Raw genomic sequence first — 27,230 nt, forward strand, 5'->3', positions numbered from 1 at the left:
AGCGTTTGTTAAAAATAAATGTAGGATTAAGAGTATTTTTATAATGACATTTTATTTATTTGATTTAATTTTTTTTTTTTGGGGGGGGGGGGGCAACAACTTTAAATATGAAATATATTATGTGTTCTCTATTAGGTGTTTTCATTTAAAGAAATTACTGTCTTCTTTTTCTTTTTGTCTTTCGGGGCATGGAAACTAATGGCTTCCTGGAGAGTATTAGGGAGTTCTTTCCCAGTCGTTTCGGGTAACCATAAGAACAAAATCGTTACAAGGAGTGACAGAGAGCCGAATACGACACCAGGTCCCCATGGTACATAGGTACCCTATAGATAAAACAAAGTAAATAGATTTATAGAATCGTGGAATATAATATCCTTATATAAAATACAGGTGTTTATGTAACTACAAATTCTTTCAAACAAAGCTGCATACAACTCTTAAAAAAACACTGACAAACAATGTTGTATACATAATTACAACAAGAGGCCCAAGGGCCTTAACGGTCACCTGAGTATGATACAATAAATTAAAGGATGCATAGAGTATAGAATAAACTGAAAGGTGAAACTTTGTTGCCCAAAAGAAAAAAAAAATAGGGTGATCATGATCAACAAAATAATTGGTCTTAATATTCATTAACAGTTCATAAATTAGGTTCTAATGTGTTCCCCATTTATCACTATTACCATACAGTATATTAACAAATTATCAGTGCTTCTGTACTATTTTAATCCCTTGTTGAAATCTCTTACATTGGCCTCTCTTGGTCTTTGATGAACATTTCATAAGACAAATTATTTTTGTCTCATTTTTATTTATCTACTACTTACAAGTCTATCTGATCATTAAAACAATGAAAGTACTTTTTGTATTATACAATTAAAGTTTTTGCATAATTCTCTTATTCTATTTACCTTTCAAGTACATTATTTACAGTGATAAATTATCAAAACTAAATGGCAAAGGGGAATAACTCCTCTCAGTAGAATACAAACTAATAGAGCCCTGGCCAGGACCAGAACACTTGACCAAATGGTCCAGATGTTCAAAAATCTGGTAAAAATTCCCTTCCTTATAAAATTTTTTACTCTATTTGCCTCAGATATGCCCAGGTGCGGAGTAGATTTTTTAAGGAATAATGCATTTTTACTACAGATTCACTATATTATCAATAGAGCCCCCCCCCCCAACACCAGAGCTTCTGACCCTGGAACCATAACTTTGCTCATCACAGGGATTTATCAGCCTATTTTGGGAAACGCCATTTTTGGGGAATTGGGAAAAAATTATCGGCTTTTTGATGAAATTGGGAAAAATTAAAAATTTTGCTTAAATCATGTATTCAGGTGTAATTAATTTAACATTTCAGCATGAACTCTAATTTGGGCAACCAAACAGACAATTATATATGATCCAACTTCATACAAGATCAATTATGAATAACAGACTAATAAAAGTAAAATTGACTTCAATGAGTATAAAGTGTTTATACAACTTAGGGTAGTACATGTGTGTATGAGATTCCAATTTAGATCATTACAGAATCCTTTTTGGAAAATATTATAAACCTCCTGCAAGTATATATTTTCTCAAAGTCCTCTTTTGATATGTATTAATGCATTGAAAATATATTTTCCTATTTGAAATAATGCCTACAGTCCTTACCATTCACTCAGAGATCAAATAAGTATGCAGAAATAACTTAATAAATCTATATAATTACACAATATCACCATTTTCAGAAAAACGGAGGAAATTCGGATTAAAAGTTGGCGATGTTTTTACAGTGTTTTTAAACATGTTTTATGACTGTAGCTTTGCTAAATGACTTAAATAGATGAAAATTACAGACAATCTGACAATTTTCCTTGTGTTTTTCCAAGATAATTAAATATAAAAACATTTGTTCACCAATTGGGAAAAAGTACTGCCAAATTGGGAAAAACTGAACTCATTTTCAATTGGGAATGGGGCCGAATTTCGGCCCCTGAGAAGGTACTGATAAATCCCTGCATCATAACTAATCACTTTGTTTATCTGCTTAACACTAAGGAGCAAACAGGATTATTTAATAGAATTAATGCATTTTCACTATATTATCAAGAGCCCCACCCTCACACCAGCACATCTGACCCAGGGGTCATGAAATTCACTACTCTGAAAGAAGCATTCTTGCTCATCATAACTATACACTTAGCTTCTTTGCTTTTTTAACCAGAAGCAGAAAAGAATATTTTCAAAGAAATTTTGCTTTTTCACTTTATAATCAATAGAACCCCCACCCCTCCACCCCACCAGAACCCTTAAACCTGGGGTCATAAAATTCACAATTTTGGAAGAGGCATCCTTGCGTATCATAACAATGTACTTAGTCTGTTTAAACAATACCCAGGGGCAGAGAAGAAGATGTTCAAAGAAATAATTCACCTTCACTATAGGATCTATATAGCCCCGCCCTAGCACCAGAACTCCTGTCCCCGGGGCCATGAATTTCATACTTTTGGAAGAGGCATCCTTGCTTATCATAACAATGTACTTAGTTTGTTTAAATAATACCCAGGAGTAGAGAAGACGATTTTCGAAGAATTAATGCATTTTCACTTTATAATCAATAGAGCCCCACCCTAACACCAGAACCCTGCCCCTGGGGCCATGAATTTCACAATTTCGGAAGAGGCACTCTTACTCATCATAACTATATACTTAGTTAGTTTATTTAATACCCAGGAGCAGAGAAGAAGATTTTCAAAGAAATAATATACTTTCACTATATGATCTATATAGCCCCGCCCTAGCACCAGAACCCCTGACCCTGGGGCCATGAATTTTACAATTTTGGTAGAGGACTCAATGCTTATTACAATGATGCCAACAGTTTGACTGCTTGATGTCCAGGAGTAAAGAAGAAGATTTTTAAAGATTGCATTAATTTTGGTGGTTTTAGCCCCACCCCTCAGGCCCCAGGGGGGCAGGGACCATGAAATTCATAATTGTTGTTCCCCTTTACCCATAGATGCTATATGCCAAATTTGGTTGAAATTGGTCGAGCGGTTTCAGAGAAGAAGCTAAAAATGTTCAAATGTTAACGCACATCGCACGACGGACGCCGACGGACAAAAACGGATAGCAATAGGTCACCTGAGTAACTCAGGTGACCTAAAAACTTACAAAAAAGCAGTATACCTTATAACAAACCATTGCAAAGTTGTATGCCCTATTACAAATACTAACAAACAAAGCTGTTAACTTTATAAACAAACACTAAGAAACAAACTTTATAACTTATTGCAAATACCTACAAACAAAACTTTATACCCAATTTCAAATGCTTACAAAGCTGTACACATAATTACAAACACTAACAAACAAAGCTGTTTATTTTATAAACAAACACTAAGAAACAAAGCTGTATACATAGTTACAAACACTTACAAACAAAGCTGCAAATGACGATACCATTCCTCCTATTCTTCCTGCAGCAGACCCCATTCCGATACTGCGTGCCCTATAAAGAGAAATGTATATGAAGAGAGAGAGAGAGAGAGATGTAGTCAATCTATTGGAAATTGTGAAAGTTGAAGGACACATATTAACATCCTCATGGGACCTAACTTCAAATAATGCAAAAGGAGATATGTATTTCATCATATTTACTTGCAATATGCGTAAACAACGGACGGAGAATTTAAGGAGAACAAGTTGTAAATAAAAGATTTAATTCATTAAGTAATCCATTTACTGTAAGCCAACTATTATTACTATTATTCGCATAAACTTTTATTCGCAATTCGTCAATTTGAAAACAATCCGCTATGATTATTGTTCGCGACTGAGGAAACATTCTCTACAAATACAAAGCAAAATAAATGGTTCGTGGCGATTAATATTCGCGAGATAAAGTAGATTGCCAAACTTGCATATATTTCTCGTACGCGAATAAAAAATAGTTTACAGTATTAGTGTTAGCTACTAATGCGGAAACTATCGAATTGCTTTATATGTTCGTAATGTTAATGCTTGCTTTTGCTTTTTTTTGTAATACTACTCGATCAAATTAACAAAAACAATGTTCAAATAAGCGCTACAATACTAGTATGCATAGTCCTTTTATTTATAATTTGCTTCAAATTCAGATCTCTTTGAGGCCCGGGCTTTTTTTAAATTTAAGGAGGCTGGGGGGTCAACAAAATAACCACAAATTAACCACCAGATTTAACTTAATTTTTTAGATATGATATCTTAAGCTGTCAACTATCATTTGGCAAAGAAAAATTTCAAAAATTTTAGTTTTAAAATTTGATCATTTTCTATATCTTCATATGTAGCTCTTCTTCTAAAGGAGATCAATATAGTCTAAAAATGGCCACAACCCCCCAGCCTCTTTAAGAAAGAGTATTTCTATGATACTACCACGAAATATCTGAAATGAATATTAATGAATATTGAATTCCCTAAATCTCTAAATTTCTTCTATATTTTAATTTTTTTCCTTCTTGAATATAGTATTAACTATTAGATTGTATTTTCGACAAACACCCGCATAATGAATGATTAGGATATCATCATAAATAAAAATATTATTTTGTCGTGAAACAATCACTCAGTAGTACACGTAGATAATGAAATATGAAGAAAGCAAACTGTAATCATGATCAAAGTCCAATAAAGCAATACAATTTTGTAGCAGAGCCAACACGGACCTCTGAAGAGATGAGAGCAAGTGTTCTTGAGGAGTAAGCATCCCCTGTTGACCTGTCACACACGCCTACGTGCTGTATTTATCACGATCAGGAAATAACGGTAAAATCTTAAGACAACTCAGTGTGAACGTAATGAACTAAATATTTCTATGAAAACCATCAGTCAACATATAGAGTTTATGATCAATTGTGTTTGCAAACAAGGTCTTCGTACCACCATAAAATTTGCAAAATAATGACATAAAACGAAATTATTATTATCATTAGATGATAAACTTATGCGTCAATTGCCTGGCTCCTTTTAGAAATTGATCGTTCGTACATTTTATCAGCGCGTCGAGTCAACTGGGGGACATTAACCTTATTTGCAGATGATAATGGTATACTGCTACATAAAAAGGGAAGTTGACGATAGAAAAGTTGACGTCATCACGTTTATCATAAAATTTATTCGTTAGTTCGTAATCAATGTCATTTCAAGAAAAATTTTGAAATATAAAACAGATTTGTCATACTCTTTGGTGTCTTTTACTTCGAGTTCAGTGGAAGATATTGAAACAATTTAAGAATGAAAATGAATATTGTTAATTGATACATCGCTGTCGATATATCTAAATGTTGAATTGAAGGCCACATATTTTTATGTAAAAGTTTTTGAAAACAAAATTTATTCATAAAAATAGAAAAACAGATCTGCTAATAATGGGTACAATTTGTCCCGATGGGAATTCCAACAGATTTTTTGAAGCCTTTGTCTTCAAAGATTATAAAGATATTGTCCATTAAAAAAAACTGAAGAACGTTTTTAATATCAACTTTAGAGTACTTGTGTGTAGAATCAGAATTTTTTAACAAATAAGTTTGCATATGACCATTACTAGGTATGTACATTTATTGTTCCATTTTTTATTGACGAAAGAGTTGGCTATGATGTAAAAAAAAAGTCTTGACTTTAATATATCATAAGGAATTGTTGTGTAAAGTGTTGATAAGATATACTCGTTATCGCTATTGACCTTGGTAAAATGTTGTGCTCTCATTTTTTTTTTAAGTTCCTAAGCGTTTTTAAGTATCCACATCTAATTAACATAAATCTCGAATATATCGCTGTACAGTTGGTCTGCATGTTCTCAATCTAAGCTGTTAAAATCTTTTTGAGGCGTAAAGGAAAAGGTTTCTTAGAACTTTTACTACAACTCGCTATGTATCTTTGTTTATATGGATTTTTATTAAATTTTGAAATCAAGTATAGGTAGGGTAAATTTAATGGAACTGAATTTGTTGTTGGGAATATTAAAAATATTTAAAACTGATACATGATTTTGAATAATTTCATCCTTTCAAAGGGAGCTACAGGTATATGTTGGATATGTTGGATAGAATTGAATCCAAGTTCCTCTAAAGGCAAATGTAATAATAAGCCTAACAAACAAAGACAGTGCTGTTACCTGCTTGTGACAATCTTTCAAATATTTTTTTTAATAAACATTCTAGTGATAATAACAAAACACATTCCTTTTTAGATATGCCAATAATATGTTGATAAACTTAATAAATGATCAGTAATAAATGTTTACAGAAGTAGTCTGATATTTATACCTTAGATTAGGATAAATATCTGGAGTGTACATAAAGATACCATACCTTAGATTGGTAGGATAAATCTCTGGTCTGTATATAAAGATACCATACCTTAGATTGGTAGGATAGATCTCTGGATTGTGTATAGAGATACCATACCTTAGATTGGTAGGATAAATTTCTGGAGTGTTTATGAAGATACCATACCTTAGATTGGTAGGATAAATCTCTGGATTGTATATAAAGATACCATACCTTAGATTAGTAGGATAAATCCCTGGCGTGTATATAAAGATACCAAACCTTAGATTGGTAGGATAAATCTCTGGCGTGTATATAAAGATACCATACCTTAGATTGGTAGGATAAAGCTCTGGCGTGTATATAAAGATAGCATACCTTAGACTGGTAGGATACATCTCTGGAGTGTATATAAAGATAGCATACCTTAGATTGGTAGGATAAATCTCTGGATTATATATAAAGATAGCATACCTTAGATTGGTAGGATAAATCTCTGGATTGTATATAAAGATACCATACCTTAGATTGGTAGGATAAATCTCTGGATTGTATATAAAGATACCATACCTTAGAATGGTAGGATAGATCTCTGGATTGTATATATAGATACCATATCTTAGATTGGTAGGCTAGATCTCTGGAGTGTATATAAAGATACCATACCTTAGATTGGTAGGTTAGATCTCTGGAGTATATATAAAGATACCATACCTTAGATTAGTGGGATAAATCTCTGGAGGGTATATAAAGATACCGTACCTCAGATTGGTAGGGTAGATCTCTGGTCTGTATATAAAGATACCATACCTTAGATTGGTAGGATAGATCTCTGGATTGTGTATAGAGATACCATACCTTAGATTGGTAGGATAAATCTCTGGAGTGTATATAAAGATACCATACCTTAGATAGGTAGGATAGATCTCTGGAGTGTTTATGAAGATACCATACCTTAGATTGGTAGGATAAATCTCTGGATTGTATATAAAGATACCATACCTTAGATTAGTAGGATAAATCCCTGGCGTGTATATAAAGATACCATACCTTAGATTGGTAGGATAAAGCTCTGGCGTGTATATAAAGATAGCATATCTTAGACTGGTAGGATACATCTCTGGAGTGTATATAAAGATAGCATACCTTAGATTGGTAGGATAAATCTCTGGATTGTATATAAAGATACCATACCTTAGATTGGTAGGATAAATCTCTGGATTGTATATAAAGATACCATACCTTAGATTGGTAGGATACATCTCTGGATTGTATATAAAGATACCATACCTTAGAATGGTAGGATAGATCTCTGGATTGTATATATAGATACCATATCTTAGATTGGTAGGCTAGATCTCTGGAGTGTATATAAAGATACCATACCTTAGATTGATAGGTTAGATCTCTGGAGTGTATATAAAGATACCATACCTTAGATTGGTAGGGTAGATCTCTGGAGTATATATAAAGATACCATACCTTAGATTAGTGGGATAAATCTCTGGAGGGTATATAAAGATACCGTACCTCAGATTGGTAGGGTAGATCTCTGGCGTGTATATAAAGATACCATACCTTAGATTGGTAGGATACATCTCTGGAGTATATACAAAGATCGTCGAAAAGGAGCCTGTTATCATAGACTTTCCGATAAAAATCATGGCGGAGGCCAACCGTTTCAGTACTGGTGTATCTTATGATAAAGAAAACACAAATTTGAGAGAGAAAGAGAGAGATGAATGATGAAGATAACAAACAGTATTCAATCTCGAAAGTCCAACTAAACGGTACAAATTTGGAACAGAGCAAACACGGACCTCAAAATTTAGAGGTGGGATCAGGTGCAATGGTGGAGTGAGCATCCCCTTGCCGACCGGTTCCAACCACTGTGTGCTCCTTGTCATGATCAGAAAAAAATTGAAAATCCGTAGGCAGTTCAGTGTATAATTAATGACCTAGCAATTAGTATGAAAACATCAGTCAGCATTTGACTGTAAAGCTTTATGTAAATAACACTGGATGTTAATGATTAATATGAATGAATTAATCTTCTTTAATGTGTATATACCTTACTTATAAGCAGATTTTGTTTCTTCTGTAGTCAAAAATTATATCTCAAGCAAAGATAAGAAATTTTACCTTCAGTAAAGTTAAGAAAATTTTACCTCCAACAAAGTTAAGAACTGCGGCCAAAATAAGACTCACACCAGCTATAGCATGAAACAAGGCACCAGTTTTCCTTCTTCCATATCTGAGGACAGATTTGTTTTCATTTTTAAAATGCAAATTGTTTTGGAAAACATTTATATTATTACCTCTGTCAATTTTACATGGCTGGTCATAAAACAAGATACCTGTTGATGGTGAACCAATAGATAAATATACCCGGTATTTCTACGATGCCGTTTAAGAAGAAATTCAGGTACAAATTTCCACTCATAGTACCGGAAAGAAGAAACAGTCCATAATACGTCATACTGTTTACAAACCTATCAAGAAATACACGTTTAATTTAAATATACTGCAACAGAGATCTAGATTCTTTCTATTTTATTCATCAACAGAGATAGTTTATTATTATATTATTATATTATACAATTTTCTCATTTAAAAAGAGCATACGACAAATAATATTTTGCCCAAAATCCAAATATGCAATAGAAAATATGTTGTCTTTTTATCAAGTTCATCTCATAGGGTACAAAAACAACAAACAACAGCAATAATAATTATCATCATAACTAGATGACATTTCATTGCAGGCAACGAGATCTTCCGTTCGATTTCTGATGAGGTAAGATCTTGATTGAGATAATTTAATTAATAAGAGAAGGAAGAAGAACGAAGTAGGCCTACGAATACTTCCGGTTCATTTTTATTCACTTCTGGTATGACCGGAAGTGCTACGTTGAGGGTAAAAATCTCTGAAAGTTTCGATGAAAAATATCCCTTTTTGATAAATTTCGGTTTGGAAATGGCATGACTTGAAATACAGTATTATACATTATTATGAACATTTAAAAATGGGAAAAAATGAGAAATTTCTAGTTTTTATAATCTTCCGGTGGACAACACGCGGGTATGCTAAGGCTACACCCAGAGATATCCTACTTGCCTTTACAATATGACGTCAGAGTAAGCTGTATGACGTGAACTTTAGAAATAATGATTTCTTAATATCTATATTTAAAGTTTAATTTCAGGTCAAAGAAATGAATGGAATCATTCAAAACATAATATAAATTAAATCTTGTCGTTTTTGGGTGGTATAAATAGCTAAGTATTTAGCACGGGGGTTAAATACCAAACCCATGACGTCATAGCTATTGATCAAATATTTGCCGAATGAAATTAAACGTGACGAGAATTCATGTAAACAAATAGATGAAATGGGAGTTTAAAGCATATACCATGAATGTTATGCGTGATTCATATGGAATTAAAGATTAAGAATCAGGTACGCTGATAAATTCTTATCATGTTTTCTTATAATGAACACAGGCAGTGCTTTGAAATCCCGATCAGCCTTTCCTCTGTCGTTCTATAACAACAAAGATGCAAAAGTTCAACACTACGCCGCATACTTTGAAACAAAATTTTTGTTTGTATCGAAAGCAACCATATTGTAAAGGCAAGTATTCTATAGTACTTGGAAAGCGCTGCTAGAATCGTGTGGTTAACATGAATTGATAACAATTCCTTGATCGTATGTATAAAATGTAAAAAATTTGGTAAGGTTTCATGTGAAACTTTGGAATATTTTTTTCTGTGTCGGGAGAGTGGGATTCTAGCAGCACTTTTCATGGCCCAGTGATGTTTTTACATAATTATTTTCACTGAAAAAAAATGAATTAGCTCTGGGTAGTGTTGAACTTTTCACTTTTTCATTAAGGCAATTTTTCTATTTATAGACGTCACGTGATGACGTCGTAGTGGAGTGCTTCTTTTAGCTTAAGACTCAATGACATCTATACAATGGATAATAATAGTAAATGTTTTATCTATGACTTTTCCGATTTATCAATGTTACATTTTACGAAAAAAGTCTAAATTCGCCGAAATATGATCTGGATACTGCCTTAACATACCTGCGCAGAAGTGACAGCAACAAATCTAAAACCAGTCAAGGACACATCATTTGAATATTAATAAACAGTAGTATCGCTATAAAGTCTTTCGAATGAATGAGGAGACCTTAATAAAAGAGGGAAAAGACAAAACACAGTAAAAAGAAGTCTTTCTTTGAGACTGAAGACTTACGTAAAAATAATAAAGAAGATTATGATGATTAAAATGATAGACAAATAAATACTGAATAAGAGAAAAGAACTTACAGTATAAGAGGAAGTTTTTCTATGAGATGGAAACTTCAAATATTCTAATTATAATCAGATAAGATCTCGTTGCGAGGAACTTATAGGTTTTCCGTCCAATTAATATTTTTGATCAAATGAGATGGGTTTTAACAAAGTTATTTGAAAATAATATTGATACAAAGAATTTCCTTCCTTTAATTTCATTTTTGTCCTTTTATAACATTATCCTAAACATATGTTGTTCAAAGTAAGTATTGAAATGGGTTACGAGTTGATAAAAAAATATTAGAAATTTAACTTTCTTGTCCCTGAAGACCCTCCTATTACTGAACATATGATTGTAAAACCATAACCTGTCGTTGCAGAATGTGCTGATAAATATGCTTGCTCAAGTAATTTTTAACAAAGTATTGAACGTTATAGAACTATAGATTAAAGACTTTCAGTCCAGCTGGGTCAATAAATTGAAAGGCAAAGAACTCATATCAAAAGAAATATCTTATAATTTTAAATATTCTTTATTAGATTTAAGTATTATGTCAGATGTACGTTCAACAAAAAAAGGAAAAAAAGGAAAGAAAGAAAGAAAGAAAATGGTGCCAGCCGTTCAAGTTCTCAATAGGAACGTTTTAGCACTAAAAACGAAAGGTTGCATAATATTCTGAACATTATTCGTAATTCTTTCATTCAAAAATATTTTTTCTGTTTGAGATACAAAATGACAAAACTTAAAATTTTAACCCTCTTTAACGCAGCATATGATCATATATACGAGGGGTTATCAAAAGTTTCGTGGACGTTGCGATCAAATTAATGCTATGTTGCCTGTGCCTACAAAATTTATAAGGAACCTAAATCAACAAAAGTTTAGAAATTTAGCTTGATACGTTGATAATTTGCAAAATTATTTTAAAACAAAGAAGACATTATATGATCAACCGGCGCTGTCGCCGTTTAATTTCTTGACTTCCGACAACGTCATTGTTTCTCAATGTCCGTTGTCTCTACCTCATAAACTTATCTTGATGAAATTACCTGGAGTTAAGTAAGGTCCTAAGTTCGTCTTGTTTACATGACCTTACAAAGCCACAAGCAGCTGATTTCAATGCATATAATATTGTAAATGCATCTGTACATAGGGAAAGATCATCATTTATTTTTGCCAGAATACGAGGGTTGTCCCAAAATTCCGTAGACTGAGCTCATATCTATTGCCGAAATCAACGTATTTTTATATAATTTTGTTAGTGTATAAAGTGTGTTTTTAGCTGATAAATTACGAAGTTTTAACATGATTACTTGAAAAACGTACGAGAAATTAGAATTTAAGTGTTAGCATGTCCTACCACCCAGCGCAATCTCCGACGTCAAAAAATACGTGAACGTCACTGGTACGGATTATTGTGAGGAAATGCACTAATTATCAGAAATGTATTTTCTTTATCATACAGATTTAAGTTATAAATATAAAATATCATAATTGTTATGATAAGCATTAAAATGTTAAAAAAAATACATGCATCCATTAATAATTAAAAAAAATCTCCTGTATTTCTGAGGGATTTTTTGTCCGTCTTTCCGAATGCAGTTGCACTGTGTGGCTGTGACGACGATTTCTTCGTCTATTTCTTTCGGCTGATCTCCTTCCTAGCTTATAGCTCGGAAAACTGCTTATGTTATTCCAACACTACGAACTTGAATATATCTATGTGTTCCAGACATTCTGTCTTCGAATGCGTCTCTGTTGGGGTGAATTAAAGTTCCGAACTACATTTTATTATATTCCAGTACGCCGCCTGTGTCAATGCGGCGTCATTTTCTTTAACTAGTCAAGTGGCAAACTGGTGCAAATAAACGTTATAAAATCTTTATTAATGAAGGCATATGCAAAACAATTGGAATAAAGGTAGTTATCTATTTCATTTGAGATACTATTTTTTTATACCAAGAAAATTTGACTAGAAATTACTTTTTTGCGTGATTTAAAATATCATTTACCAATTTTCTAATAGCAAATTTTGGGACTGCGCCGTCTCTTTACATCAGACATTGAATTATTTCATTTAAATTGGATAAATCTGTGTAATTACTCAATGTTTTCACTACAAATATTAGTTCTTGATAGATTTATTTATTTTCAAGGTTTCATTAGTTTATGACACTGGGATACTACAAAAGGACGCTTGTCTTCGGAATTTTGGGACAACCCTTGTACTTAGCTTGTTGCAATTCATTTTCTACCACACATGTTCAGCGTAACCTTTCGATGTGACTGACTTAAGACACCCTTGCTACAAGTCGACATTAACTGTGCATCTTTAATCTCCTGAACATCCCCTGTCGACCTGTCACACCCACTGTGTGCTCCTTGTCATGATCGGGAAAAAACGGAAAAACCGTCGAGAAATTCATTGTATAAATAATGGCCTAACAATTAGTATGAAAAACATCAGTTAGCATTTGACATAATGATAGGTTCTATGTGCTGACAAGGTAATTGTACGGTAAAACGTTCAAAAAGAAGATAATTCCTTGTTTCATGAACTTGTTTGTCAATACCTTGCATCGTTTTAGAAATTGTTCACACATAGAGCATGCTCTTGCGTATCGAATCAACTCAGAGACAGTACCGACCGAACACAACCTAACATCAGAGCGAACCCAAAGCGCACCCCGGGTTCGCTTCCTGGGTTCGCTCGGGCTCCGCTGCGGGTCCGCTTTTAGAAAATTTGGGACCGCTCTGGGTGCGCTTCGGGTTCGCTCTGCGTTCGCTCTGGGTCAGCTCTGGGTCCGCTAGAGCGAACGCGGCGTTCGCTTTCTGGGTTCGCTTTACGCACTCATGCGTAAAGGGGACCCCGCTTTAATCTTGCCGCCAGTAAGCCCCGCCCCTTGTATATTCCAAATACAGTTGTGAAATCGATCATTACTATTTTTATGGCGATCGAAACATGTACATGTAAGTGACAATATGGAGAACGTTGATAAATTTTCAAGAATTTCACATTCGACGTAGAATTATCACTTTTATTTTTCTTACCTTACAAGCTAAGTATATCTCGAAAGAAAAAGAAGAAAAGCTGTTAAATTTATTTTCGATGTATCGGATGGAGTGAAATTGATAAGATTATCTTATTTAAAAAAAGCTTTCAAATTCATTTGTTTATATCATTCATGTGTTTTAAAATAAGTTGGATCTTCCAACTGTAATTGCAATTGCTAAATCGTAATTTAAATGTTTGAAAGACCCACAACTGAATTATGATCTTATCTATGAAATAGCTGAGACATACTGTACACGTAAAATGCTAAGTTTTCATATTAAGCAGTTTATATATTTAAGCTAGGTTGTCGTCCATTACATGTATATGTAGGTCGTGATAATCACTAAAAATTCTCATACAGTGTAACTTGAGTTTCGTTTTAAAGATCATTTATAATTTACTTCCATGCTATAAATCATTGTTTTATAAGGCAAGTTTAACGGAAGACATAAAAAAAAAAACAACAATAACAATCAAAAAACCAAAACAAACAAACAAAAACTAATAACTGGTCCACTGAGAAGAATATATTTTTTTTAAGTTGTTTTCAAATACATGTAAATGATCATTTGAGTAGTTTGTGTTACTTACTGCTTCATGAACCCCCCCCCCCTCCTCCACCCCCGCCCCACTACATACATGTACATGTACATACTGGAGCGGTATGTTATCAAACAAAATTCTAAACGTTTAAAAATAAATAAAAACAAGAAAGAAAACAAACAAAACAAGAATTCAATAACTGTAAACTCGCATAATTAGAGAAATTAAGATAATAACGCCCGATGTTTTTAAGGTCTTCCGTCTTCAGCGGAAGACCTTCTTGTTATTCTTAGGTTTCTTTTCCACTATTTTTATTATTATTATTTTTTTTTTGATTTTGTGCACGCGAGTTTCGGAAACGGCTCGATGGATTTTCATGAAACTTTCAGGTCTGATAGAACATCAAAAAATCTAGACATATATTTTTTTTATTTTGATGACGTCACTTCCGGTTCGGAGATTTCTGCGATTTTGCGATTTTTAGAGGGTCACTTTGTCCGGCAATGTTCTCAAAAAAACAAAAAAAAACAACTAAACATAGACGTATGAGATTTTCAGTGATGATAGAGCAAACTATGGAGAATTGAATTGTGTATATCATAACCACCGGAAGTACGAAGCGCCGACGCTGGCTATTGCTCGAAAATAGTATTATTGAAAACTTCAAAATTTCTTACACCTTTTCTACAATATCTTTTTACCTGTAAATATTTTGTTAAAACATATAGAACAAAAGTTGTGTAGAATGTTACGATCTTTCAAAGAATATCAACAATAAGGGGCTGGTCCCTAAAATTAGGGAGCTAGAGGGGCCAAAAGTGTTTTCCAGATATCTCAAAAAGTATTGAGAATTTGTAAAGCATCATGGAAGCAAAGTTGTTCAAAATGACAAAAAGCAGCTAAGGATATCATTAAAAGTCGTCAAAATGACGTCACTTCCGGTCAAACCGGAAGTAATGGTAAATGGCTCATTCTTGCTCATATGACCGTAGATGTCTCTCGATCTCGATCCCATCTCCTTGAAATTTAGACGGAAGACTTATTTGTTGCTTTGCAACAAGCTCGTCTAGTTTTATTATTATTGTTTTATTTCGATGAGTCCCCCACCCCTCTCCGTACCCGAATTGTTTTCTATGGGCCCGTTGTAGCGATTTTTATTTCAAATAATATACAGTGTTCTCTCTCTCTCTCTCTCTCTCTCTCTCTCTCTCTCTCTCTCTCTCTCTCTCTTTCGTAAAGCTATTTTACTGATTTTTAGCATTCAGGTGGCAGCAAATTACATGAACATGTACTCTTCATGCAACGTACGAAAGAACTATGACGTTTCGAAATTCAAAAATCAAAAATAAAAATAATAATAATAATAAGAAGAAGAAGAAGAAGAATTGAATTTCTCATTGATAACGTGCCCAGACGAAATACATGTAACTTAAGGGGCATCGAATGTAGGGGGAGTGTATACTCAGGTATACCGTGACCATGGAGACAGTATACATCCAGCTAGCAAGTGTTAATTAAAAAACCCACCGCAATTGCTTTTAGCACCCTCAATATCTTCGAAACAGGTGGATGATTACTGACAGGTGATGACCTTGGCTTCACTTTGAAACTATATAATTATTAAAGTGTTAAAATTAAATCATTATGACAATTACAAAGTTCAAATACAGGTACCTATGTAATGAAGAAATATATGTACGTTTTCGTATTAAGGTATTTTGCAAGTTCAATTTACTAATGTTGGAATTACGTGTACTATTCCAGCACAAGTACAAAACGTACCCGTGTAGTATTTTTTAATATCCATATAAAGTATTTCGAAAATTACATGTAGTACAATAACATGCAAGAGGTTCGTGAACATGTAAACCTGTATAATTATATATATCGACGCGAAGGAAAGTGAAAATCATTTTTGCATTGTTTTTTTTTTATTTGACTGACTTGCAAGTAGTTACAAAAATTCAAAAGGATACAATGTAAGGTCTACATGTAGGATAATCAAAATTGACAAAATAATCTTTCCCTACATACATGTATTTTAATCAAGCTATTTATTAAATTTTGGTAAAATATTAATTAAAAAAAATATATCATAGTAGTTAAAAAAATGAGATTTTTTTTCTCCAATTTACGTATTGACATAATGCACATTTATACTGTACAATGTACATTTAATTTTTTTCATGGTCAATTATTAAGATCGATAATTTCAATATTGGTCTGGATAAATTAAAACGTGCATGTAAATTGAAATAATAAAAAATAATTAAATTGAAGCACGTTCGTGTTCTTATACTGTATCTTGAGGTAATAAAATTCTATAATTTATCGAAGACCAGTTTTTTTTAATTCTTTTTTTTTTAGTAACAATTGTTATAACCATTATTATCTTCTTTTTTTCTATGATGAATTAAAGAACTTATTGTCTGATAAATTTACGCAATGTATATTTATATATTAATGGATTTTAAAAACATAAAGAAAATAAATATTTAACTATACATATAACATGCTACATGGATAATAAAAATATATAATGTATTAATAGATTTTAAAAATAAAAAATAATGAAAATAATTAATAATAATAATGTGTAAATATTGCATGTTGTCTGGAGAATTAAAATATATAAATGTAAAATAATGTTTAAAAATCATATTAATAATATTTTTACACTGTACATTCACACGCTTTGCTTGTACAATGTTTAGTTTACAAACTGGCATGTTGACTGGTCGATGCGCTGATGGTCAACGCATTTTATCACTTATCCTGATTGACAGACCTGTTCGGCATGTTGATTGTTAATCGCTAATCCTGATTGACAGCTCTGTTACGCAACACAGAACGCGCGTTCGATTTCTGGGACCGCTACTGAATTTGGGGTTCGCTTTCAGCGTTCGCTCTGGGTTCGCTGCGTGTTCGCTACGGGTGCGCTCCGGGTTCGCCCGGGGTCAGCACTGGCGGACCTCAAGCGAACCCGAAGCAAACCCAGAGAGCAAACCCGGGGTGGGCTCTGGGTTCGCTTTCTGTTAGGTTGTGTCTGGTCGGTTCTGTAAACACCATATGCAGGTTATAAGGATATATTTCTACATAAGTAAGGGAAATTGACGATTGAAAAGTTGAAGTCATCATGGTTATCATAAAGCTTTGTTGTTAGGTTACCATTAACGTCTTTTTTCAAGTAAAATATCTAGATTTGAAACAGATGTGTTAGAATCTGTTGTATCTTTTATTTCAACTCACTGGGATATATGGAGTCGACATATGAATGAAAGTAGCAAGTGTTTATTGATAATACGTCATAGATCATACACGGTACAAATTTTGATGCACCAGATGCACATTTTGACAAATAATGTCTCTTCAGTGATGCCGAAGACTGGAGCCAAATACATCGAATGATCAGAGCTATGCTTGAGGGAGATAATCCTTAATTTCTGAAATAATTTTTGAATTGTTCCACAGCAATTAAATATATACCCGCATTTTCAAGCTAGTACCGAATTACATAGCTATTGGGCTGTAGAGATCCTCGGGGATTAACAGTCCACCAGAAGAGGCCTCGACCCAGGGGTCATAATGTAAATCATAAACGGTACAAATTTTGAAAATTAGAAGTCACACAATCAGCGATATCTTAGGATTAGTAGTGAAGTCAACAAAACACACATACACACAAAAATGCATAAGGTTCAAGAGATGTTGCGTAAATCCTGATAAATTATTGTAAATCCATTCCGCCTTATTTTAAGAAACCGCTTGCACAAAACGGTAGGAAAAAAAGTAAAAGCGAAAAAGCAACTTGAGACAAGGTATTCCGTAGAAAACGAAAGACCTCAATAAATAAATAAATCAATATATATATATTTATATATATTTTAAATAAATATGCAAATAAATAAAAAAACGTGAATTGCAGATAATCAATAATGTTGAAAATTGATTATTACCATACTACCCAGAGAATCAAAGAAGTCAGTAGCATATGTTTATTCCTGAAAATATCCAACACAGACAACTTCTCTTCCATCTTATACGAATGAAACCTCACAGTTCCGGTGTGTTCACCATTAACCTCTGGTTTAGTAAGCTCAGTGTTTTCATCCACTAGCATCGTCTGTTCCCTGCTCTGTAATTCAGAGTCAAACTTTGCCAGAATTCTGGAAGGATCCATCTTGTTCCATCTGGAAGCTCGTTTTATCCACTGCTTTGCCTCCTCATATCTGCCATTCACGATAAGCCAACGAGGAGATTCTTGTAGTATCCTAAAACATAATTTTAATTCAATAAATGATATAATTTGAAAGACGAAGTAAAAATCTTTGAAAGCTGTAGGAAAATATTTTAAAATCATTCCTGACGTAAAAAAAGTTTGTTTGTATGTTGTTTAACGTCCCTCTCGAGAATTTTCACTCATATGGAGACGCCATCACTTGCCGGTGGAGAGCTGCAAATTTTGTCCTATACTCGGCACTTACGGCCATTGAGCAGTGAGGGATCTTTTTCGCGCCAGCACCTACTGCGACACGGGACCTCATCCGAACGACCGGTCTCCACGTCCCACAGTGGGATTCGATCCCGCGACGTAAGGATCAACTCCTTATTCCGCGACTCTAGAGCAGACGCTCTAACAACTGCGCCACGCGGGCGACCGTAATGAAAGTAAATATAATCATACAGAGAAACGTTAAGAAATTTAAATAAACCTGCTACAAGAGAAGGAAATGTCGATTTTTTTTTAAAGTTATGCAATATCTGCTTACATCTTTCCAACAACATCACATAGCTAAATCAAATTATTATAATGCAATTAAAGAAAAAAAAAGTTCATGAACATCTAATTTGATAAGGTACCCGTAAATATATATATCATATTGATATTGAAATAAAGGTACATACCACCGTGTAGCAAAGCTGTGACCGCCAATTATACCGGCTGCCAGCATGGTGTACCTCCAGGATAGGTTTCTGAGGAGGTAGGCTACGAGAGATATTGATGTGATAGAGAAAGTAAAGGCAATACTAGCCACAAAGAGGAGAAAACCACGTGACTCAGCAGGGAACATCTCTAAAGCCAGTGTTGCCATCGTCATTAAAGCTCCCTAAAGCGAAAGTAAGAAGAATAGAAAGATTAAATTACTACTAGTAATACATTTACTTCCGACAACAATATAGATTTTTATCTGTCTGTTTACTGTTGGAAGACGCCTCAAAAAGTTTAAACGGATTTCAATAAACCTTTTACTAAAGGTATCTTTAGATGAGAATGGGTGGATTAGGTGCAGATGAGGATTTTTTTTCTAACTGAAAGTTTATTTATAAATGAATTAATAATTTTGGCCTTTCCAAACTTTAGTTAAGTTTTCTTGTAAAATAAGAAGACATCTAAATTAAAGTTTTCAAGATTTGAGAAGAATGTTCTTTAGGAAGAGAGGAAGCCTGAGGTTTTGCAAGATCATTCGATGAGAGAAGTTTTTTTTTACTATACTGTTGTTTTATTTAAGATCAAAATTTAACATTAAAACAGTGCAGAGTTTAATTTATTAATGACCTAACTTGTTTATGTTTGTTTGTTTCACTCGAAAAAAAAACATTGATGGGTAACTGAAAACTTAACTATATAGTTACCTTGGTGAATTTAACTTTTCTATTGTCAGCTTCCCCTATTCCGTAACAACAGAGCAGCATTACTTGCATACGGAATTTGTCTCCAGTTTGTTCGATACGCAGGAAAATGAGACAGCTATTGACATATAAGCTGATGATACAAGAATGTCAACAATCTCGTTCAAAGTCAATATATTGCAAATTCAATGGTCGATACGATGACCTTGTCTGCAAATATAACTGTCGTTGAGTCGAATATTGTAAAACATTCTTCACATAAATTGTTTATCAATTAATTTGGCACTGAATTTACTTTCGATTTTTCCGTTGACCTGATCATAAGGAGCACAGGGCGGGTCTGACCTGTCGACAGAGAATGCTTACACCTCCAAGGCATTTGATCCCCTTTCTATTTTCAGAGGACCAGGTTGTCTCTATTCATAATTGGTATTTTTTCAATTGATTTGTGAGAATGGCCAATATTTGTAATTTTCCATTTGATCTTTGTCACTCACTAACCTAAGATGGATTGATTGTATGTAGTTTTACGTCCCATTCTAGAATTTTTCACTCATGTAGAGGCGTCACCATAAACCGGTGAAGGGCTTCAAATTTTGACCTTTACTCGGCACTCAGGGCCATTGAGCATTGAGGGATCTTTATCGTTCCAACGCCTGTCGTGACACGGGGCTTAGGTTTTTAAGATCTCATCCGAAGGACCCACAACTTTCACTTCACAGTGCCAAGCGCTTTGCGAAGAAACAGTTGCTAACCACTTTTTATCGATTCAGGTCAGTCGCGGCCAAGATTGGAACTCACGGCCTTCCGATCACGGAGAGAGCGCTCTACCGACTCAGCTACCGCGACGGCGACCTTAGATGGGAGAAATTAAATCAAAGAATATAATTCAGAGTAATTTGTGCAACATTTGTGGAAATTATGTGTCTGTATTCAAAGCATTCAAAGCAGATCCCCTACTGCGGAGAGAACAAGCAGGTTTTAGAAAGGGAAGGTCACGTGCCGTCCAGATATTCACTCTCAGACAAATATTGTAACAGAGCAATGAATGGAACTCTCCACTTTACATCAACTTCTTTGACTTTACAAAAGCTTTTGACGGTGTAAATTGCCTTGCCTTAGAAAAAATTCTCAGTCATTATTGGATCCCAGATAAAATCATCTCCATCACTAAGATGCTATATACAGACATAAATGCCAGAGTTATCTGTTGATCAAACCTATCAGAGGAGTTTAAATTGAAGACTGGAGTAAAACAAGGATGTCTGCTCTCCCGTATTCTCTTCACATTCTGCATTGACTGGATCATACGAGAAACCACCAAGAATAAGCGAACGGGAATCAGTTGGGCAATGTCAGAAATGCTTGAAGACCTAGATTTTGCAGATGATATAGCATTGCTAGCTCACCGACATCGTGATATGCAAGAAAAAACCAACCAGCTAGCAAAAACAGCAGGAAAGATTGGTCTGAAAATTAACAACACCAAGACTAAGATCATGAAGGTCAACACTAAATTAGATGAACCCATCACCTTAAATAATATAAAAATAGAAGAGGTCACAGACTTTGTCTATCTAGGAGGCAAGATCACCACAGATGGGAACTCAGAAGTAGATGTACTAGCTCGGATTTCAAAAGCCACAGGAGCGTATGTTGCACTGCAAAGCATCTGGAGGTCAACAAAGATCAGCATTATTACCAAAATTATGATTTTCAAGAGTAATGTGCTTGGGATGCTCCTGTATGCTGCTGAATCATGGAAAGTTACGAAAGCCATTTCAAACAAGCTAGATACCTTTCAGACCTGTTGCCATTGCAGAATATTAAGTATTTTCTGGCCAAAAACCTTCTCAAATGAAGAGCTGTATATAAGGACTAACACCAACTCAATCCCAAGTTATGAAGAAAAGAAAATGGCTGTGGATAGGACACATATGTCGAATGCACCCAACTTCCATCCCAAGGGTTGCATTGAGATGGACATCAATCGGTAAGAGAAAGAGAGGAAGACCAAAAGAGACCTGGAGAAGATCAGTGGTGAAGGAAATAAAAGAAAACAACTGGACATGGGGACAGGTCCAGAGATGGACACAAGATAGACCAACATGGAAGTCTTTGGTGACGGCCTTATGTGCTGACCAGCACGAAGAGGACTAAGTAAAGTAAGTATTCAAAGCATTAGTTAAGTGGCGTAATATTTTTAAATAACCATATATTATCTTCTTATTTTTATTTTTTTTCTAGTAGTGCCCGTTCCTTTACTTATCAAAATTGCCTTAAATTCTGTAAATAGAGGGGTTGTGACGGTACATATTGTCGTTTTGTACATATTGTCGTCGGCGACAAAATGTACCTACCCTCACTGCACATATTGACGTCCATCTGTACATATTGTCGCCGACTGAAAAGTTACATATGTACATATTGTCGCTGGCGACATTATGTGCCTCACCCTCACTGTACATATTGTCGCCCAACAGATATTGTTGTTTAAAGCTGTCTTTTGCTGTTTTTCGGTACTTTTGTGAATGTAATTGGTGTGAGAATCACACTGACGTGTCTCGTATGTTATTTCTTGCAGCGTGATTGTGACGGTACATTTTGTCGTCCTGTTCATATTGTCGCCGGCGACAATGTGTACCTTCCCTCACTGCGCATATTGTCGTCCATCAGTGTTATTGTATATATTAAGTTAATTATTGAATTATGAAATTTTACCTGTGGACTAAGTATATACAAGTTAAAAAAAACAGAATTTAAAAAAGCAAAAAAAAAAAAAAAAATAAAAAATAAAAAAATAAAAAATCAAACCACCAAGCGAGGGGGGGGGGGGTGTGCTACATCTTTCTTTGGTGTTTGAGAAGATTTTTAAAGATTTTCTGTATATATTCCTATGTAAAACTTCACCCATTGTAGCCCCACATTACCCCTGGAGTCATGACTTGAACAAAATTGATTTTGTTTTTGTTTGTTGCAAAAAATGTGTTGAAATTGACCCAGTAGTTCTTGAAAAGAAGCTGAAATTATGAATAGTTTACAGGCAGACGGACGGTCAGACAAAATGTGATCAGTAAAGCTCACTTGAACTTCCAGTTCAGGTGATCTAAAAATGTTATTTTTTGCGTTATTCTTGTATTATTATTAACAATAAAATATATTTATAACATTATATCTGCACATGATCGTATATAAGAATAATTTCCAAATAATCATCACTACTGAACAAAAAAAATACCAAGTATATATTACAAGAAAAAAAGATTAGCTGATTTATCAGACATCTCAAGAATTACGGTATCTTGACAAATCATAGTAATGTACATCAATCCTGGACACAATTTTCTGACCAAAAAGTTTTCTCCCTACAGTATTGCGAGTAATGCTGTCTGTCTCCCTCCGTGTGTGTGTGTGTTTGTCAATTATTCTTTCTTTTCTCAAGTAAATATTCGTCAAAACAATATATCGACGACAATATATACCGACCTTGACTGTACATATTGTCGCCGACTACAATATGTGCTGGTGCTTGACTGTACATTTTGTCCTCCATAATGCAGGAGGAAAATAAGGCTCGTCTCGGTACATATTGTCGCCGGCGACAATATGTACCTATGGACGACAATATGTGCAGTGAGGGTAGGTACATATTGTCGCCGACGACAATATGTACAAAACGACAATATCTACCGTCATAGGGGTCCATTATAGCATGTTTCATTTCATATCCGTAGTAATTATTCACTAAAATACCTCTTTGTTTGTTTAAGTCACGATTTATACACGCAATTCACTTTATAAGGGTGAAATTGTTCAGAATCACATTTCAATGTTGAATTCGTTTAACATTCCAGTCAACCAAGTTCAATCTACCCTACCTAATCTTGAAAAAAAATCCTTAAAAATAAAGATACATTTCCGGATCCAGCAAATGCTCTACAAAGTCCCTATCTTTTCTCCAATCACACACTTCAACAGCATATTCTAGAAGTGGTGTAAATCAGATGTGGATTCTCAAAACTCCAAAGAACTTTTAGAAAATTTAAAATCTTTTTTCTACATTAATCACATCAGAACACACGACTTTTTTTTAACTCTTTGTACAACTATTCCTCACGAAAATATGATCATCTGCTTCTTCAACAAGAGGCCCATGGGCCACAGTGCTCACCTGAGTAACTTTGGCCTTGCTGTTTTTCACCTGATTTCTCCCCCCCCGTAGTACTTATTGTGGCCCCGCCCTATCCCCAGGGGTCACGATTTGAAAAATTGGAATCTACACTACCCCAGGATGCTTCCAAGTAAGTTTCAGCTTATCTGGCCCAGTGGTTCTTGAGAAGAAGATTTTTAAAGATTTTTCCTATATATTTCAATGTAAAACTTGGATTCCCTATTGTGGCCCCACCCTACCCCCGGGGGTCATGATTTGAACAATTTAGAATCTACACTACCCCAGCATGCTTCCACATAAGTTTCAGCTTTTCAGGTCCAGTGGTTCTTGAGAAGAAGATTTTTAAAGATTTTTCCTATATATTTCAATGTTAAACTTGGATTCCCTATTGTGGCCCCGCCCTACCCCCCGGGGTCATGATTTGAACAATTTAGAATCTACACTACCCCAGCATGCTTCCACATAAGTTTCAGCTTTTCTGGCCCAGTGGTTCTTGAGAAGAAGATTTTTAAAGATTTTTCCTATATATTTCAATGTAAAACTTGGATTCCCTATTGTGGCCCCGCCCTACCCCCGGGGGTCATGATTTGAACAATTTAGAATCTACACTACCCCAGCATGCTTCCACATAAGTTTCAGCTTTTCAGGTCCAGTGGTTCTTGAGAAGAAGATTTTTAAAGATTTTTCCTATATATTTCAATGTAAAACTTGGATTCCCTATTGTGGCCCTGCCCTACCCCCGGGGGTCATGATTTGAACAATTTAGAATCTACACTACCTTAGGATGCTTCCAGATAAGTTTCAGCTTTTCTGGCCCAGTGGTTCTTGAGAAGAAGATTTTTTAATGACCCCGCCCAATTTTTGTATTTTCTTGATTATCTCCCCTTTGAAGGGGACTTGGCCCTTCATTTTAACAATTTAAACTCCCCTTCACCCAAGGTTGCTTTGTACCAAGTTTGGTTAAAATTGGCCCAGTGGTTCTTGAGAAGAAGTCCAAAATATGAAAAGTTTACAGACGGACGGACAGACGGACAGACGGACGGACGACGGACAACGGGTGATCAGAAAAGCTCACTTGAGCTTTCAGCTCAGGTGAGCTAATAAAAAAAAAATGAAACTCGGAAATGTTCTTATTTTTAAGATTGTTTTCAACAAAATTACTGTTAGACATCATTATGATTCTAAACACAACGAATCTGAAGTTGATTTGAAAAGGATGCTGGAAAATTTATGTAGTCTTCGGAGTCCAGGTCTTCCAACAAATAAAAGACACCACAGAGTCTGTCACATCTGTGTCATATTTGGATGTTTTACTAACTATAGACAATAAGGGACAATTAACAACTAAATTATATGACAAACAAGATGACTTCAGCTTTTCCATCGTCATCTTTCCTAAATTATGTAGTAAGTCCTTCTATCATCAGCTTATTTGTTACTTAATAGCATGTTATGAGTACGATCAATTTTTAAACCGAGGTAGGGTATTGACAGATTAGTTGATGTAACAGGGATTTCAGCAACTTCATTTGAAGTCAGCATTTTGTAAATTCTTTATAATAATATTGTTAGCTAAAATAACCTAATATTGCGTCGTATTTTTGCTGACTTTTATAAAAATTGTTAAGTCTTTGTTTTTATATTAAATTTGACTACGGAATTTTCCGTCTACCTGATCAATACATAGGGCTCACAGCGGGTGTGACCTGCCAACAGAGGATGCTTAGTCCCCCTAGGCACCTGATTGCAACTAAAAAAAAAATCCTTGGCTTTTGTTCTATACCCTGTTTTCAGATTTTAATTTTGATGGTTTTGTTGAGATCGATCACTGTTTGTTACCTTCATCTTTGCCACGTTCTACTCACTTTGATTTTGCAGTTTCTGTTACAGGCATAAATAAAGTGTATTTAGAATAACCTCAGAAAAAGCTCCAATTAGTAATCTAAGGATGACGAAGGCACTAAACCAAGGAACACCAGCAGCTATAATGTAACACAAAGCCAACGCGATAAAGTTTGTGTAGGAGATCAACAGGCGACCATATTTATCTGCCAGGGCGGGAATCAATGCAGCTCCTATCATCTGACCAATGACCGCCATGGTGGTGGACATACCTCCTAGACTTTCAGCTCCACACACAAGATTCCACTGAAATAAATTATAAAAATGTTTCAGTTTTAATGACAATTTGCTTGATATCATTATATTTCCCATGAAATCTTTACTCTTTTTTTTTTTTACCTCTGATGCAGTGGTTTCCTGTCCAAAAAATTCGTGTCCATCTTGACATGGAATAGTCTCCTGTATAAGATTACTGGATATGTTTGTTTCGAGGATAACGTCACATTGTCTCGAATGCATTGTGACGTTATATGACCGATGGGTCTCATTGAAATACCTCGAAACGTTTTCGCCGGAAATCTTGCACAAGAACTCAGGAGTGTGACCTGAAAAAAACCCCCAAAAAACCATTGCACTGTAATGTATTGACAATATTCCACTGTATTGCCAAAAAAATGCTTTGATGTTTTTGTTCGTCAACTAACATGTCTCATTTATTCCAATCCCAAAATTAGTCAGTTTCAATTTTACTGATAGTATCTGAAAAAAAAATACTGAGAGGTATTTAATTTTTTGATCACAAATGCATTTTTTGCGTAGATAAAAAAAGTTAATTGATATGGTAGAAATATAAATAGGTAACAAATATCCGCCCTATTTTTTCCTTTGTTCTAAATCTCGTGTTGATTACGTCAAAGTGTTCGAGGTATACGAAGTAAAACCGTTTTAATTATATATGCCAATTATCCGGAATGTTATTTGTGAACTTCTTTTATTATTTGATAAATAAACAGTGGAAGACAAAAAGCAACTGAAAATCATTGATTGGCCATATATCCAACATTTCGCCTTTCGACGCTGAACTCATTTGGAAAAATGGTGTACAGGTTATTCATGAGATTAATTCATGTTCATTTATTTTTCATTAATATTCTTAAGACCCTGCACAAACTCGCGATCGATAAATCCCTTCTTTTTTATTTTGATGCTAAAAGGAGATCCCCATTCATTTTTTTTTTTGTTTCAGTCTCTGTCAGGGGTATATGGGTATATTTTGATGTCATCAGCAGTTGATAACTCTTGATCCCGGATTTTACAGCAATATGTATGCATCGATAATGGACGAAATTGTCTTATGTAAAGTGAAGTATCGTCGTAATTA

At 34.5% G+C, this 27,230-nt stretch overlaps 1 protein-coding gene across 1 annotated transcript; it reads right to left on the reverse strand.

The window, feature by feature from the left end:
* Nucleotides 1–79: 79 nt before the first annotated feature.
* LOC133198843 (organic cation transporter protein-like) lies at nucleotides 80–26,446 on the reverse strand. Its single transcript, XM_061334806.1, has 9 exons — nucleotides 26,249–26,446; nucleotides 25,925–26,155; nucleotides 19,111–19,313; nucleotides 18,162–18,476; nucleotides 8,660–8,794; nucleotides 8,471–8,556; nucleotides 7,881–7,998; nucleotides 3,433–3,505; nucleotides 80–323 (listed from the first exon to the last, which is right to left on the reverse strand). The coding sequence occupies exons 1-9, from the start codon at nucleotides 26,366–26,368 to the stop codon at nucleotides 132–134; spliced, it is 1,473 nt and encodes a 490-aa protein (XP_061190790.1). The 5' UTR covers nucleotides 26,369–26,446; the 3' UTR covers nucleotides 80–131.
* Between the last annotated feature and the right edge of the window lie 784 nt (nucleotides 26,447–27,230).

Source organism: Saccostrea echinata, unplaced genomic scaffold, assembly GCF_033153115.1.
Source record: "Saccostrea echinata isolate AGI-Se365-2 ecotype Australia unplaced genomic scaffold, CSIRO_AGI_Sech_v1 ptg000033l, whole genome shotgun sequence".
In the NCBI taxonomy this organism is placed as follows: Eukaryota; Metazoa; Mollusca; class Bivalvia; order Ostreida; family Ostreidae; genus Saccostrea; species Saccostrea echinata.